We start from the raw sequence: 16,086 nt of genomic DNA, 5'->3' as shown, positions 1-16,086 counted from the left end.
ACATTTATGGAAAACACAATTGCTCTAAGATGTTAATTGAACCTCCTAGTTATAGGTTGATTGATGCTCAACCACTGAGCTACACTGTTAGGGCACAATAGAGAAATTAATGGAACAGAATAGAAGGTGTAATTAGAGACCCAAATTCAAAGAGAAAATATTTAAAAATATATATTATTTATTCTTTAAAGATAAGTGACAGGGATAGAGTTAGAAACATCGATGAGGGAGAAACATCGGTCAGCTGCCTCCTGCAAACCTGCTGGGGATGTGCCCTGTACTTACTACACAAACCTCAAAAGGATTCCCGTCAGCCAATTCTTGTGCAAATATGATCCTCTGCTACCATCTTGTGGCCATTCAAGGCATAACACCTTGTGCTTCTGTCCGTGGTGCTGGAATCCCAGCTATTGCCCTGTGAACACGACGAAAACTTCTACCCAGAAACAAAACAAAAAATCATCGAGGCTGTCCTGGGCGGCAATAATTTTTATTTACTTGTGATTGGACTGAAGCCACGGTCTGGGTTGTGCACCCCTTCCCGCCCCAGCCCTGCAAAGGGAGCCTTCGCTTCTGCACTGACATCAGGAAGCTTGTACGTTCACGATGTCTGTCCGTAACCTAGAGGCTGCCGTCAGTACCTAGGGGGCCGCCATTGTTGAGGCAGCTAGTCCGTATAGCGAGGTGTCGGAGTGTCGCGAGACTCAGCGTCTTCGCGAGAGACCGCCATTTTGGGGGCATGCCGTAACATGGGAGCCGCCATTGAGGTGGTCCGTACAGGGGAAGCCGCCGCTGACGAAAACGGCCAGTACCAAACAGGACGGTCTTAATGAGGCACCCAGTAACCTGTAGGCCGTCAGTTTGGAGGCAGCCGATGCCTTGGAGGCTAGCATTATTGATGCAGCCAGTACCCTGGGGCCCGCAATCACTGAGGCAACCAGTGGCCTGGAGGCGGCCATTTTTGAGTCTGTATTCAGTTCCGGGAGATGCCGGCCGCCGGGGCGGGGCTTCTTGACGCGCGCTCACGTGCTCCCGCCTCCGGGGGGACCCATTGACTTTCCATGATCGCCTTTTCCGGGGGAAGAAAAACTGGTGGCGAGGCCGGAAGCGCTGTGTCCCTCGGGTTCGAGACTATGGCGCCGTTTACGGCAGAGCGAGCATCCTGATACCATCGGAGCCGCTAGGTTCTTCACCTGGGCTCCGGCCCAAACTGGAGAAAACCTACAAAGTTCTAGCGGCCTAGAGAAGTGCGCTGAGGATCGCGAAGCAGACGGCGTCCGCCGAAACGCCGAGCCTCTGCGGTCTTCCGGAAGCCCCGCCCAGCCTTTGTGGTCCACAGTTAGTCCCGCCCCTGGGCGGGTTCAGAACGCCTCTCGCAGGAAGGAACCGAAGTCCCGCCCCCGCGGCGGAGCGCCCGCCATGGCTGAGTCCCCGGGGGCCGCCGTGGCCGGCCTGCGCTTGGCTGCGGCTGCCAGCTGGAGGGCCGTGCGCGGACGCCACGTGGAGTCCTTCCCGCGAGTGTTGGAGTTCCTGCGGGCCCTGCGCGCTGCTGCTCCCGGCTTGGTTCGCTACCGCCACCACGAGCGCCTGTGTATTGGCCTGAAGGCCAAGGTGCTGGAGCCACTGGGACCGGGAACGCGCCTCGGGGAAGGGGCGGGGTGCAAGGATCGGCGAGGACTGGCCGCTTGTGGGGTGGGAGCGGCTGCAAAAGGGAAGCCTGATCCGGAGTGGGGTTTCTGAGCTCAGTCGCCTTCCCAGGTGGTGGTGGAGCTGATCCTCCAGGGCCGGCGTTGGGCCCACGTTCTGAATGCCTTGTATCTCCACTTTCCACTGTCTGGACCTGCTGTCGTGCGGGACCCCAAAGCGGTGAGTAATCCCTGGAACGGTCCCCACCCACAAGTTAGTCCTTGGTCCCCCTAATTAGTCTATCTTCTTTACCTTCAACAGACAGAGCATGATCTGAAGATCATCTCCGAGGCACAGGAAGCCTTTCACCAGCAGGTGAAGCTGCTGGCACAGGCCCCTGAAGATTTGGATTGGAAGTTGCTGGTAAGACTAGCTGATTGTGGATTCTGTGATGTGGCTTTCTTTTCTAGTCCTTTTATGACCAGCTTTTTTCTGTCTGCAGGAGCTTGAACAAGAGTACGGGGAGCCCTTCCTGGCTGCTATGGAAAAGCTGTTCTTTGAATATTTGTGTCGGCTGGAAAAAGCACTGCCTACCCCCCAGACACAGCAGGTTTTCCTGGGGCAAAAGACAGGGCAGAGAGTGGGTGGTCGGATCACGGACTGTGGTCTCCATGCTCTCTCCTTGCCCACAGCTTCAGGATGTGCTGAGCCGGATGCAGCCTGGGATGTCTATCACGACTTCCTTTGCTTTGAGCCAATATAGTGTGGACATGGGATGGCCACTTCCAGGTACCAGGACCACTTGAAAAAATTAGGAATTTGTGGGTGGAATATGTAGCCTGATATCTTTTGAGACAGCCAGCCCATTGGAAGGATTACATGGAACATTCTTTTCTTTTTTAGAGTGCTCTGTTACTCATTCAGTGAACATGTCAGAGCCCATGGAGCCCAGTCCTACTCAGCAGCCAAGACCAGCACTCCGTCAACCTGTGCCACAAAGCAACCCTGGCCCACACCTTCCTCCAGGACCAGTCTCAACAAAGCAACCAGAACCTCTGGCTGGCCACCACTTCAACCTGGCCCCTCTGGGCCAACGAAGAACCCAGGCCCAGTGGGCATCCAGGAGGGTAGGCCATAGGAGCCCTCCACAGTCATGCTATTCCACTTTCGGAATCTGAGTTCACCCACCCAGGTCATCTGTCAACCCAGAACAGGAAAGAACAAGGGACACGCATAGCAGTTCCAGCAGGTGGTGGGGGCACGAAAGCAGCCTCCACTGGGAAGTCAAGGAGTCTTTCCCAGACCCTGGGTGGAAGGACTGTGAAGGAGAACCCAGGTGCCGTGTCCGCCTCGGAGCAGAAGGGGTGAGTGGAACAGTTGCTTCTGCCTTCTGGCAGACAGTCCTTGCCTGCTTTCCCTTCATCCTATCTTCTTGGCTGGTTCCCACTCAGGAGTTGCTGGGACTGCCCAGGGGGCCCCTGAGGTGGTATACTTAGTCAGGACTCGATCAGGCAACCTCCTCTCTTAGGACTCCTGAGCGCCTGTGTTCATCTAGAAGAAAACTTTGATTCTGGTTTCCTTCTTGCAGTGTGTCCTCCATCTCTGTGCAGCCCTGTCATGACCATAGGGGACTTGGTTTTGGACTCTGAGGAGGAAGAAAATGGCCAGCGTGGAGGAATGGTAGGGAGCAACAGAAAGCTGGGGAAAGAAGGAGATGGGGCAGAACAACACAGAAACCCTGACTATAGAGGGCTCGGGATGTTAAGGATGACAGGATCTCCTTGCTCGCTTCTCTGCAGGAACCTCTGGGAAACTGAGAAGACAACGTTTGACACCCTATTTCCCACCTTCTGTGAATACCTCCCCTGTTATCCAAGTGCTGAGTTTGCCCCTTCCCATGACCATATAGATCCTCTGATCGGACCAAAATGCCATCTCATCCTGCCTGTCTCCTGTCTCCTCACTTCTGCAGGCCATGTAGTGAGGATAAAGTGGAAACCCATTCTTGGTCTGCTTGACTCCATGTCCCAAATTACTTTGTGGTGCTTGATCATTAAACTTTGTATTTGTTAAAACACTGTGTTGGTATGAGGGAGGGGAATGAAGGCTGCTATATATAAGGTCAGGGTAAGTCATTCCTTAGAAACATGACTGGACTCTCCAAGGCTAAAAGAATCCCTTTGCCCTTTACTTCCCCTGGAAAGTGTTCAGGTGTATCAGAAAAATTACCAGGGCTGAGAACCTGGTTGAGAAATTTCCCTTCGCTATTTTGAAAATATGTGTATGTCGTGTTGTCAGAATCTATACTCTAAATTTTAATACTTTCAGTTTATCTGGAAGTGTGCGTGGTGGGGTGGTAGCACTTGAGTGGAGATGCTTCATGGGAAAAGTGCTCACTGTCCTTGAGTCCACTTTCCTAATAAGCCCGGGCAGTAGAAGGCAACCACGTGCCTCAGGGGACATGCCAAGTAGGGGGAGACGTTTTCCTTGAAGAGCAGGTTTATGACAAGATCCCCCATTTCCTCCACACCCTCCAGAGGGGCAGCTGTGTGGTTAGTGCCCATGAGTGTCCTGATATCCTGTGTTTAAAGGAAGTCCCTCATGAGGAACAATAAGCCCTAACCTGAGCCCCACCCAGCCCCAAGCACTTGGCCTCACCTCTATTCCCCAACCAACACGGACCCTCTGGCCTCCCTGCAGTATCCCATCAACCCTGCCCCCCAGCAATTGGTCCAGCCCTTCTGCTTTCCCAAACACGCCCCGCCCACAGTCCTGGTCCAGCCTATCCCTGTTGGATCTGGTCTAGTCCCGCCCCCAGCGCTTGGTCCCGCCCATGGCCCAGGTTCAGCCTCGGCGTTATCGGGTACACAAACACATTCCCGCCCCCTTCACTCACCCAGCCTCATCATTGTCTGCCACCCCCAAATATCCGGTATCAGCTCGTAGCCCCGCCCCACACTTGGTCCCGCCTCTCCGCGTTCCCAAATACTCTCGTCTTTCCTGGTCCCACTATAGCCCCGCCCCTGGCCCGCTGAGTGACAGCTTCCGTGAGGGGTCCTTCCAAGTGTAGTTTCAGCCTAAACCGGTGTTGCTCAGTGGATAGAACATCGGCCTTCGGACTAAGGGATCGCTGGTTCGGTTCCGGTCAAGGGCAAGTACCTTTGCTGTGGGCTCATCCCCAGTGTGGGGTGTGCAGAAGGCGGCAGATCGGTGTTTCTGGCTATCTCTCCCTTCTCTGTAAAAAAATCAATAAAAATTAAACAAAAACTGTAGTTTCACACACACACTGACCGAGCGTTGTCGTTGGCATTGTAAGCGGCACACAGTACTTTGAATTTGATCACTTGGTAGGCGAACATTATTTTATAAAATATTTCCTTCCAAACTTCTCCCCCTCGTCCCGCCCCTTCCCCCCAAGCCCGCCAATCATGGCTTGGTAAAGAAACCGGAAGTCGACACTGCGGTCCGCGGCGTGGGCGGGACTTTCGCCGGGCTGCACTGAGTCTGCGCGGGCGCTGCCCCTGCGTCATTCGTCCGCGCCCGGGCTCTGCTCTTCCGCTTTGCGCGGTCTCTGGTCCGGTTTTCCGGGCCGGAGTTTGTCGCGGGCTCCCCGCCCTCGGGGCTCCCCATGGAGGAGACGGCGCGCCCGGCCGCAGCCTCGGATGCTCGCACCTCGCACCGGACGGCGACGGAGGCGCTGGCCGCGCGATCGCTGGGCAGGTCGGTCCTCTCGGCCTGCTTGAGGGTGTGATCGGCGGGGCCAGGAGGGGAAGCCGGCGCCGGGTTGCCCGCGGGGTTAGGCCGCCTCTGAGACGGTGCGGGCGGGCCCGCTGCCCGGGGATCCGCGCCGGCCTGTTGTGGGGGAAGCGGGTGTTTCCTCGAACCGGCCGCGAGGACTTCCCCCGGGGCCGGGGCGCCGTGCCGGGCGGGGGGTGGTGGCTGGTGGTCCTCAGTGCTGCGGAGACACGGCCGGAGGCACCGGCTGTTGGTGTCGCCGGAGTCGGTTAAAAAGTCACCGGATACCCTTCCTGCTCCGCACGGAACTGAGAAACGCCGAGTTTTTAGTTTGTCTGTTTAGCCTCTTCGCTCGCTTTGTCAGTTCGTCTGATACAAAGCTGCTTTTATTTCTGTTTCCCTCTCGAAATTCTCTCTCTACATGCCATGTGCCCAGGTAATCTTTTTTTTTTTTTAGGAGTAAGAGGAAAAATGAGAGACTAAAGATTTGTGTCATGGAGGCGAGGAACCAGATTTTTAAAAATTTCTTTATTGATTTAGGTATTACATATGTGTCTTTATTCCCCCTTTACCCCCCCACCCCCTAAAACACACACACACACACACACTCATGCCCTCACCCCCTGTTGTCTGTGCCCATTGGTTATGCTTACATGCATGCATGAGTCCTTTGATTGATCCCCCCCCCCCCCCCCGAGAAACTTGATTTTTTATTCTTAAGAACTGGTTACTTTTTCCCCCCTAGTTTTGTGCTTTCTTCTTTCCTGGCCAGAGCCAGTCTGCCAGGTTTTAAAAGTTCAAATGGCAATAAAGGGTATGTATTACCTGCGATGCAATGAGAGTGCAGTCACCTCTACTGCTTCTGCCTTTTTTATTTTATTTTATCTTTTCTTAGGAGAGAGCATAGTAAACCTGTACGTGAGTTTAAAATCTTAATTTATAGCTAACTTGCCCCATTAAGTTTGGAGATTTAGGTCAGGCTCAGAGTTCATAAAATAAATTTAGATGTTTTTTTAAGGTCCACTCTCTTAGCCACTTACTAATGTACAGTACAGCATTGTTAAATATAGTTCCTATGCTGTACATCATTCCCCTAGGACTGACTTATCTCATAACTGGGAGTTTGTAACTTTGGTCCCTTGTCCATCCTAGCACCCCCTAGTCCCCTACCGGTACCTCCACTCTGTTCTCTGGTCCCATGAGTTCGGCAGCTGGAGGGAAGCTGGCTCGGGCAGCCGGGGGAAGGAGGGCCTACTTTTGCACAAATATCATGCTTTGGGTCTCTACTGGTTTCTATTACGGTGCCATCTTCTCAGCCTCGAGCGCATCGCTTCGATCATGGTGAACAGCAGGGTGTCCTCTGAGGGAAGTGGGCTCCGGGTGGGTCTGGAATGTGCTCCTGATCATCACGTGAGGATCTCGTGTTGCCTCCTGCAGGTTTGGAAACCGTATCCTCGCCTGCGGCACCAGCATTGCAGCCCTGAGATCCATGTGACTCGGCAGCTCCTCCACAGCAAACGCCATGAGCCCGGGGCGGGGGAAGTATGACTTCTGCATCGGCCTGGGGCTGGCTATGAGCTCCAGCATCTTCATTGGAGGGAGCTTCATTTTAAAGAAGAAAGGCCTTCTGCGACTGGCCCGCAAAGGATCCATGAGAGCAGGCAGGTCCTGTGTGTGTGTGTCCCTGCTCCCCCCGGCCCTCTGCGGGGCGCTGTGTGGTGTGCTCAGGGCTGGGCCTGCAGAGCCCGCCTCTTCCTCCCTCGGGAGTGTTGTCAACACCGCCAGCTGCAAGAGTAGTAAATGCTTATGGAGAATCAAACGCCAGTTTTCTAAACAGTAAAGTAAGGGAGAAAATATCTCCTGTGGTTTTTACCAATCGGATTAGGGACCAGTGGCCATTGAGCACTTGGCCCTTTCCCTAAACCTTGTGGTGTCTGTAGAGCAGGCATCGGCTCTGACCTGGAGAATCCTGTGGAAGGCGGGGGCTTTCCTCTGAGACAGGGGAAGCTGGGTTTTCCCCGTGGGCTTTGTTCCCCATGAGAGGGTGTCCCTTGGATGAAGAGTCCTCCATCATTGAACTTCTGAAGGCGGGGTCGGTTGTCTGCCCAGTTCCTGCTTACAGGAGACCCTGGGGGACCCTGGTGTGATGGGAGCCCACTCTGGCCTGGTCACTCGTGACAGTTGCCAGGTTTGTATGACATCTGGTCATGTTCTGCCTTCAGCCTCTGAGGCAGCTCTGAATCCGTTTCTGACCTCAGATGACCCTCTTTGGCAGTAAAATACCACCTCCCTGTTTCCTGTGCCATTTCCATGGCTGGCCCCTCGCAGGCAGCTGACACTGAGTGTCTGCTGCCCTTTCGTGGGCAGAGGAGACAGAACTGGCCTGTGCTGCTTGAGCAGGTGGCCCCTCACTCTTGGTCAGTCCCAGGCGAGCATTAGCCCTGGAGGAGACACTGTCAGGGCCTTGTTTGCATGTTTCCTGGTGGCGGTGGCTGACCTGCCGCTTGCTGATTGTGTTGCTTTGGTTGGGGTCAAAGTCAGGTGAAAAGGCAGGAAGAGCGCAGTGGCAGCTCGGACTGAGCCGTGCTTGGTCTTTTCATGTCTGGGCAGTAAGGAACCTCTTTGGAGGTCACCGCCCAGATGTGGGGTGACCATTCCTAAATGACTTGTCTGCTGGAAGACTAACCTTTTAGAAGTTGTGCTACTTTTTACTGGCTCACTTTGTTTACTGAAACTGCATGTTCACAAGGAAGTATAAGATTGATTTAATCCTTTCACTTGACCTAAAAATTTTAAAGATATTGATGACCCTCCCATCCTCTTTTATTGTATAATCTTAAATATGTTATCTAAGATATCCCTTTATAGATGATTGAACTTTTATTTAAAGTAGTAGTACTTAACATGAGATTCTAAAGTCTTTCATTACATATTTGTTATAAGTTTGTGGTCATCTGATAATTTTCCAAAACGTGAAATGTCGTTTCATCCACAGGTCAAGGTGGCCATGCATATCTTAAAGAGTGGCTGTGGTGGGCTGGACTGCTCTCAAGTATGTATAGAGACTTTTTCAAGGAAATGCAGTTGTATACTAAATGTTTGCAGATTCAGTTACAGTTTATTATTACTTGCAAAGTTTAAAATGTCAAGTCCTATTTAAAATATATATTTAGCACTAGCTGGTTCTGCTCAGTGGATAGAGCATCAACTTTCAGACTGAAGGGTCTCGGGTTTGATTCCCATCAAGGACATATTCCAGGTTGTGGGCTCAATCTCTAGTGTGAGGCAAGTAGGAGGCAGCAGATCACTGTCTCTTATATTGATGTTTCTATCTCTTTTTCTCTCTCTCCCTTCTTCTCTGAAATCAATAAAGATAATTTAAAAAATAGATACATACATATTTATACTATTGTCCCGTGGCAAAAAATTCCTCCACTGGATAGGTGTCCCTCAGCCCAGTCTGCGCCCTCTCCCAGTGCAGGACCCCTCGCTCCTTGCTCCTTAGTGCTGCCACAGAGGCGGGAGAGACTGCTGTGCTCACCAACCATGAGCATGGCCTGCGTTGTCTGCCCCCTGGTGGTCAGTGTGCATTTTAATTTTAGCAACCAGTCATTCCGGTTGTTTCGCCATATGGTTGCTTGGGCTTTTATAAATAGATTTTGTAAGACTCAGCAAAGGATATGGGTTTTTTTTGTTTTGTTTTTTTAAATATATTTTATTGACTTTGCACAGAGAGGAAGGGAGGGAGAGAGAGAGAGAGTTAGAAACATCGATGAGAGAGAGTCATCGATCAGCTGCCTCCTGCACACCCCCCACCGGGGATATGCCTGCAACCAAGGCACATGCCCCCAACCGGAACCGAACCCGGGTCCCTTCAGTCCCCAAGCCGACGCTCTATCCACTGAGCCAAACCGGTCTCGGCAAAGGATATGTTTTTATTGGTTTTATCTATTTTATTTTTTAATTTAATTTATTAAATTTTTTAATTTTTGTTAATCCTCACCCAAGCATATTTTTCCCATTTTTCTTTAGAGAGAGTAAGAGTGAGGGGAGAGAAAGAGAAACATTGCCATGAGAGAGAGACATTGATTGGTTGCCTTCCTCACGCACCCCACATGGGCCAGGGATCCAGCTTGCAACCCAGTCGCTGGTAAGAGCCGGTGGGAATGACATGAGGAACACTGTCACCTCACGCTTAGTGTATGCAGATGTGCATGTAAGCAAATGCAAGTTCTCCATGTTGAGTAGCTGTGTTCCTGTCTGAGAGTTTTTCGTTGTTGTTTATCTCCAAGTGGGAGCCGGTGAGGTGGCCAACTTTGCCGCATACGCCTTTGCCCCAGCCACCCTCGTGACTCCGCTGGGAGCGCTCAGCGTCCTCGTCAGGTAAGGACACTGCTGCACGGGAGAACAGCAGTTAGTGTGTTACACTGGGATGTACTCAGTGATGTCCGTGTGATTTACACATAACCCTTGAGAACTACTAAATAGCAGTCGTAATCTGCTTTAAAAGGTTATATTCTGTGGATAGGAAGCTGTCCATTTGTGTGGCAAATGCTTTCCTGCTTTGTCTCTGTGTGTTCAGAGCCAGCACTAGTTTTACTGTGCTTTGAACTTGTTAAAATTCCAAGCTGCACTTGTCACTATGGTTATCTTCTGACCCATGTGCACAAGTGGTGGGTGAGTGCTAAGTATTTACCCAGCACCACATCTTTGTTTCTGCACGTAAGCAGAGAATTGTTTCCTAATCTATACGCAAGCAGCAGGTTAAACAGTATATGTTGTTCTTTAAAAATGTCAGTAGTATTTTTACATTAACAAGCTGCAAAACAAGCTGAACAGCACGTTCTCATGAGAGCTATGACTTTTGTCCTAACAGAGCTGTGTCCACCAAGAGACCCCTGCTTTCAGGGCAGCTCCGAGGAAAAAAGTCCCCTGTTTTCAGGGCAGCTCCCAACAGTTGATAGGGCAGTAAAGGTGCGTCTGAGACTGGCCAGGTGCTTGCCTGGACCGAGCAGTCCCAGACTCGTCGACCAGCTCACCCACATGGAAGCCTGGATTCTGGCTACTGTTCCCAAAGCTGATTGACAGGGATTTGTATCCTTCTCCCCCTACCGCCCACAAGGTTGTGTTTGTGTGTAGGTGCATATACTGTATATAAAGATATCGTATATGTCTTTGATCCTTATGTTTGTGTATATGTCACCAGTGTTATGTTTATATTGTATTTTGATAAAACTAGCTATAAAGTATTTAAAGTTGACAACAGGCAAGTTATATAGAATTAAATGAACATCTAAGAAGTCTGCTTCCATGTTTAAGGACAAATTAAAGTTCAGTAAATATTAAGCATTGGCTTGAACATAGATTCTTGAGTAGAATATAAATTCTTACCTAGCTCCATTTACTGTAAGCTTCATATTGATTTCCCGCAGCAGCCTAAAATGGTTGCTCTACCGGTGTAGTGTGTGGTGAAGCAGGTGTTTCCCTAGAAGCTTCAATTTTATGGTTGGAGACATTTTCTAGACCTTTACCGGAAGCCAGAATATTTATAAACTCACCATGTTTCAGTTCGATTTCCATTATTCAGAATCGTGTTGATATTTAAAGATGAGAAAAGTATCCCATTATTCTAATCTTATACACTTTCCTCCCTCCCCCAATGTTAGTGCCATTCTTTCTTCCTACTTCCTCAATGAAAGGCTGAATCTTCACGGGAAGATTGGGTGCTTGCTGAGCATTCTGGGCTCCACAGTAATGGTTATTCACGCGCCAAAGGAAGAGGAGATCGAGACTTTAAACGAGATGTCACACAAGCTCGGGGATCCAGGTCAGAAAAAACAAAAGCTTCATGAATCTTACTGCCTTTTCACTCTTTATTTTTTAAATTTTAATCCAAACTTTAAGCCTTGGCTGCTGGTTCAATGGTTAGAGCCTCAGCCCGCACATTGAGGGCTCCAGGGTTTAATTCCCGGTTGATAGCACATACCTGGGTTGCAGGATCAGTCTTTGGCCCGGGTTAGGGCGTCTGTGGGAAGCAACCAATTGATGTGCCTCTCACATCAGTGTCTCTTTCTCCCCTCTCCCCTGCCTTCACCTCCGCCCTCCCTTCCACTCTAACTAAATAAATCAAAAAAGTGTACTTGGGTTAGGATTTAAAGGAAAAGTTACATGTATACAAAGAGGCAGATTGTTTTGTATGGCCGGTTACTTCCTCGATTGCAGGCATTATCTGCGACATCTCTTGTTGAATCTTTCTGGTTTTGCTTAAGTGATCTGTTTACGTTTTTCAGTACATAATTGTTATTCTCGGGTTAGACATATATGTTATAACGATATGTTTTGGCACATCGATTACTTTTTCTTTGTTTTCATATTTAAGTGGAGTATGTATACAACATTAGCTTAGTTTTATGAGCATGATAGCGTGATCTGACATGCATAGGCACGCCTTAGGGTGTGGTGTACACACTGAGTTGAGTAACCGTCACTCGCAGACTTACCGCTTCCCTTCACCTCCCCTCTAGCAACCATTCCCTCTGGCGTGACTTTTACTTTCTTGTTTAAGTTTTACCTGAGCAGATAGTGATCTCGGCTGCTTAGTTTTCTGTGAAAATGAGTGCATCCATCCAGAATGCTCAGTCAGGGGTTTGATTCTCTGTCGTGAATCGCAGACACTGAGTTCTCCTTGCCGTTAAGGCTCTTGGGGACCTCTCCCAGGGCTGCTGGCCTCACATCATTGCTGTTGAGGGGTCAGCCTAGTTTCCTTCATTTCAGCATCTGGGCTCCCAGTCATTTCTGCTTTTTCCCTGGACATCTTGTTCCCTGAACCCTGGGTTTGCCCCTCCTTCCGGTGAAACCACTTTTGCAGGAGGCGCAGAGGCACAGAAGACATGGCCTTTTTGAATCTGCACGCATATCCAGTTGTCTCTCGTCTACCTTGTCTCTTCACTTGCTTGCCAACCATCCAGACACAGCTGATCCTTTATCTTTGTTTTATATGGAATCAGTCATTAGACTTGGGTAGCCTGTTAAGGTATCCTATTGGGCCCTCACTGTCTTAAATTTCCGTACATGTGGGTCAGTTTTTAGCCATTGTGCTGGGTACTTGGTGATTTGTTATATTTTGTCTTTGTTTTTGTAGCACACCAAAATATTTATTTTGCACGAGCCATACAAACAAAATAAATATTTCCTTTTGGTGAGGGAATAGGTAGAGGTTCTGGTGCTAAGAGAGAATGAACAACAACTAGATAACTACTTTTTCAAAGTAAGATTAAAATCAGACCTTGAAAGAAACCCATGGGGCAGGAGTGTGTGAGCTGCGGGGTGGGAACAGAGGGTATTTACAGCAGAGTGGGACGTCAGGCTTGAGAGTGAAGGCGGGATGAGGTGGTGAAAGTGCAAAGCCTGACAAAGGAACTGAAACCATGCTTAGGTAGGTGGGAGAGGCCTGGAAGGAGCTGAGCTGGGAAGGCTGTGTTGAAGGTGAAGTGAGGAGGTGAGTTCTGGGGGAGGCTGAGCACAGAGGACGGCAGGCTGGAGACACCTGCTCCGTCCTGGCTGCCTCCGGCACGGCAGAGAGGAAGTCAGGAAGACCTCAGGCCCAGGAGTGACGACTTGTCAGTTTGAAACTACTTTCCCAGGGTACTTTAGCAAGTGCCATAGGGCTGCCAGGTGCTCCCGGGTCAGAGTTGGTGGAATCTGTTCAATCCTATGACTGAAGTGTGGTGAGTGCTGTTGCCAGGGCAGCAGCAGAAGCTGGTATTTTTTAAATTTTTTTTAATGTATTTTTATGGGTTTCAGAGAGGAAGGGAGAGGGAGCAGGAGAGAGAAACATCCATGATGAGAGGGAATCATGGACCGGCTGCCTCTTGCACGCCCCCTGTTGGTGATTGAGCCTGCAACCTAGGCCTGTGTCCTTGGCCAGAATCAAACCTGGGACCCTTCAGTTCACAGGCCAACGCTCTCCACTGAGGCAAACCAGTTAGGGCAGAAGAAGCTTTTTTTATTGTAGGGCCAACCCTCGCCTTCCTTTGAAGTTAATATTTATTGTATTTTCTGCTTCTCAGTTTCCCTTTAATGTTTAAATATTTGATGAAATATAACTTGTGTTGCCCTGCTGGTGTGCCTCAGCAGTTGAGTGTTGACATATGAACCAGGAAGTCATGGGTTCAATTCCCAGTTCAGGCAGCTGATTGCTGACGTTTCTCTGTCCTTGATGTTTCTGTCCCTCTCCCTTCCTGTCTAAAAAACAAAAATTGTTAAAGATTTGTCTCTGCCTCCTCCAGGTTTTGTGGTCTTCGCAACCCTTGTGGTCATTGTGTCCCTGATACTCATCTTCGTGGTGGGACCCCGCCACGGACAGACGAACATTCTCGTGTACATCACCATCTGCTCTGTGATCGGAGCGTTTTCCGTCTCCTGCGTGAAGGGCCTGGGCATCGCGATCAAGGAGCTGTTTGCTGGCCAGCCTGTCCTGCAGCACCCCCTGGCATGGGCCCTGCTCCTGAGCCTCCTGGTGTGTGTGAGCACACAGATCAACTACCTGAACAGGGCTCTGGACATATTCAACACTTCCCTCGTCACTCCCATCTACTATGTCTTCTTCACCACCTCCGTGCTCACCTGCTCGGCGATTCTCTTTAAGGAGTGGCAGGACATGCCAGTGGACGACATCATCGGCACCTTGAGTGGCTTCTGCACTATCATTGTGGGGATATTTCTGTTGCACGCCTTCAAAGATGTCAGCTTTAGTCTAGCAAGCCTTCCCGTGTCCTTCCGAAAAGATGAAAGAGCGATGAACGGCAATCTCACTAATATGTACGAAGTTCTAAGTAACGAAGAAAGTGTAACCTGTGGGATTGAGCAGCACACTGGGGAGAATGTCTCCCGAAGAAATGGAAATCTGACAGCTTTTTAAGAAACAAAAATTCAAAAGTTGATAATTGTTATAAAGTGAACTTTAGAATCAGAATGTGTCGAAAAAAAGCAGTGTTTTCAAACAATGTTCTCTAGAGACAATCTTTTTTAAGGTCTTACTTAATTTGGACCAAGAAATTACTTTTCTTATATTTAAATGATGGTAGCTCACAAAAATAACCTCATTACCTGGCCAATTTTTGTTAACTTTGTATTATCGTAGCGGTATTAAAATTTTTCACCAAAATCTGAGTGCACTAATGATAGTTTTAAGTCTGTGAAAATGCTTTTTTTTTTTTTTTTCCATTGTGGATGAAAGTCTGAAGTGGATACATATGTCATCCCCACCTTAATCTGTCCCTGCCCTTCCTAGGTCATTTTTATTTTTAAAGAACAAAGCCCGGCTGGTGTGGGTCACCGGTTAGATTCCCAGTCAGGGCACATGCCTGAATTGCGGGTTCAATCCCTGGTCCCTGGTGTGCATTAGGCAGCCGATTTGTGATTTGCTTTCATCATTGATGTTTCTATCTCTCCCTCTCCCTCTCTGAAATCAATAAAAACAGTTAAAAAAATAAAAAAGAACAAAGATCTTATCCTTGGATTATCCTCAAACGCTGTCACGCATCCCAACTCTGCTGTGCCTGCCACTCCCGTTCAGGGCACAAGCCAGGTTGTGGGCTTGCACCAAGCAGCCAATGGATGGTTCTCTATATATAATCTTTGGTATGTCTCTCTTTTCCCCTCTGAGATCCATAACATATTAAAATCACAAACATACGCGGAGACCGGTTTGGCTGAATGGATAGAGCGTCGGCTTGGGGACTGAAGGGACCCGGGTTCGATTCCGGTCAAGGGCATGTACCTTGGTTGCGGGCATATCCCCAGTGGGGGCTGTGCAAGAGGCAGCTGATCGATGACTCATTGATGTTTCTAGCTTTCTTTCTCTCTCCCTTCCTATCTGTACAAAATCAATAAAAAATATTAAGAAATAAATAAAAAATAAAATAAAATCACAAACATACACGGAGCTTCTCTTAAAGCCCATTAAGCAAAATGGCAAGCACACATATGTTGATATATATGCCTTTGGATATGTATGCTATTTTGTTTTATTAACAACAAGCTTCAAAACTTCATGTCAAAGTTTCTGAATGCGATAACATCGTAGGTGTTTTAACTCCTAATAATATCGAATCTACTGCCAAATTAAAAGAGCATTTGCGGGAAGATTTAGTTCATTACTACTAAGTCCATCTATTGGGGAAATCCACATTAATAACTGCTATAGCTGGAAAAACCAGTTTTGTGATCTTTTGTCGCCGCCTTGTGGACATACCTGGAATTGTGTAGTTTAAATTTTTAATTTTTAGCTATCCCAAAGCAAAACTACAGAGAAGTTACTAGTGTAGCTCAGAGATATATGTCTCTTCATGAGCAATCTGCAATTACACGTGAGAAACCCTGTGAACCCCCATTATTTTTTATTTTTCTCCCCAAAACTTCATGGGCAATTTCCTATAAACCAGGTCCTACTCCTGCACAACCATCAGCATCCACATGTTCATGCTGATGCTTTTTTGCTGTCTAGTTCTCTGACATGAGTTCAATGTGGCCCATTGTCCCAGGAATGCCCTCGGCAGGCAGCCAGAGACCCCGCTGCCAACCCCTTCCCGTGAGAGGCGCACTTTGCATGGAGTCTTCCCCTCTCACGGTCCCCCTCCTGGAACCTGTCACAGACTGGAGCGCTTTAACACTTTATTGAAGCAGCAGATAATAATGTCTGTAATCGGGGATCTTCCAGGCTGC

General features: G+C 49.1%; 2 protein-coding genes across 3 annotated transcripts; both read left to right on the top strand.

The window, feature by feature from the left end:
• The first annotated feature begins 1,065 nt into the window (after window positions 1–1,065).
• Window positions 1,066–3,701, top strand: LOC118719688 (TERF1-interacting nuclear factor 2). Of its 2 annotated transcripts, XM_045582239.1 has the most exons (9): window positions 1,069–1,611; window positions 1,759–1,866; window positions 1,948–2,049; window positions 2,129–2,236; window positions 2,319–2,415; window positions 2,530–2,753; window positions 2,841–2,988; window positions 3,215–3,306; window positions 3,426–3,701. In XM_045582239.1, the coding sequence occupies exons 1-9, from the start codon at window positions 1,420–1,422 to the stop codon at window positions 3,441–3,443; spliced, it is 1,089 nt and encodes a 362-aa protein (XP_045438195.1). In that variant the 5' UTR covers window positions 1,069–1,419; the 3' UTR covers window positions 3,444–3,701. The 2 variants fall into 2 exon arrangements, 1 of the variants encoding a protein (XP_045438195.1); XR_006741763.1 differs by lacking the exon at window positions 2,319–2,415 and having other exon boundaries at window positions 1,066–1,611; window positions 2,836–2,990; window positions 3,426–3,451.
• Window positions 3,702–5,153: 1,452 nt separating this feature from the next.
• NIPA2 (NIPA magnesium transporter 2) lies at window positions 5,154–14,527 on the top strand. Its single transcript, XM_036439396.2, has 6 exons — window positions 5,154–5,346; window positions 6,799–7,022; window positions 8,357–8,413; window positions 9,654–9,744; window positions 11,028–11,188; window positions 13,650–14,527. The coding sequence occupies exons 2-6, from the start codon at window positions 6,884–6,886 to the stop codon at window positions 14,279–14,281; spliced, it is 1,080 nt and encodes a 359-aa protein (XP_036295289.1). The 5' UTR covers window positions 5,154–5,346; window positions 6,799–6,883; the 3' UTR covers window positions 14,282–14,527.
• The last annotated feature ends 1,559 nt before the right edge of the window (window positions 14,528–16,086 follow it).

The sequence above is a fragment of the Pipistrellus kuhlii genome, unplaced genomic scaffold, assembly GCF_014108245.1.
Source record: "Pipistrellus kuhlii isolate mPipKuh1 unplaced genomic scaffold, mPipKuh1.p scaffold_m20_p_151, whole genome shotgun sequence".
Lineage (NCBI taxonomy): Eukaryota > Metazoa > Chordata > Mammalia > Chiroptera > Vespertilionidae > Pipistrellus > Pipistrellus kuhlii.
Note: the sequence above shows the minus strand (reverse complement) of the source record. Positions and strands in the feature narration are given on the sequence as shown.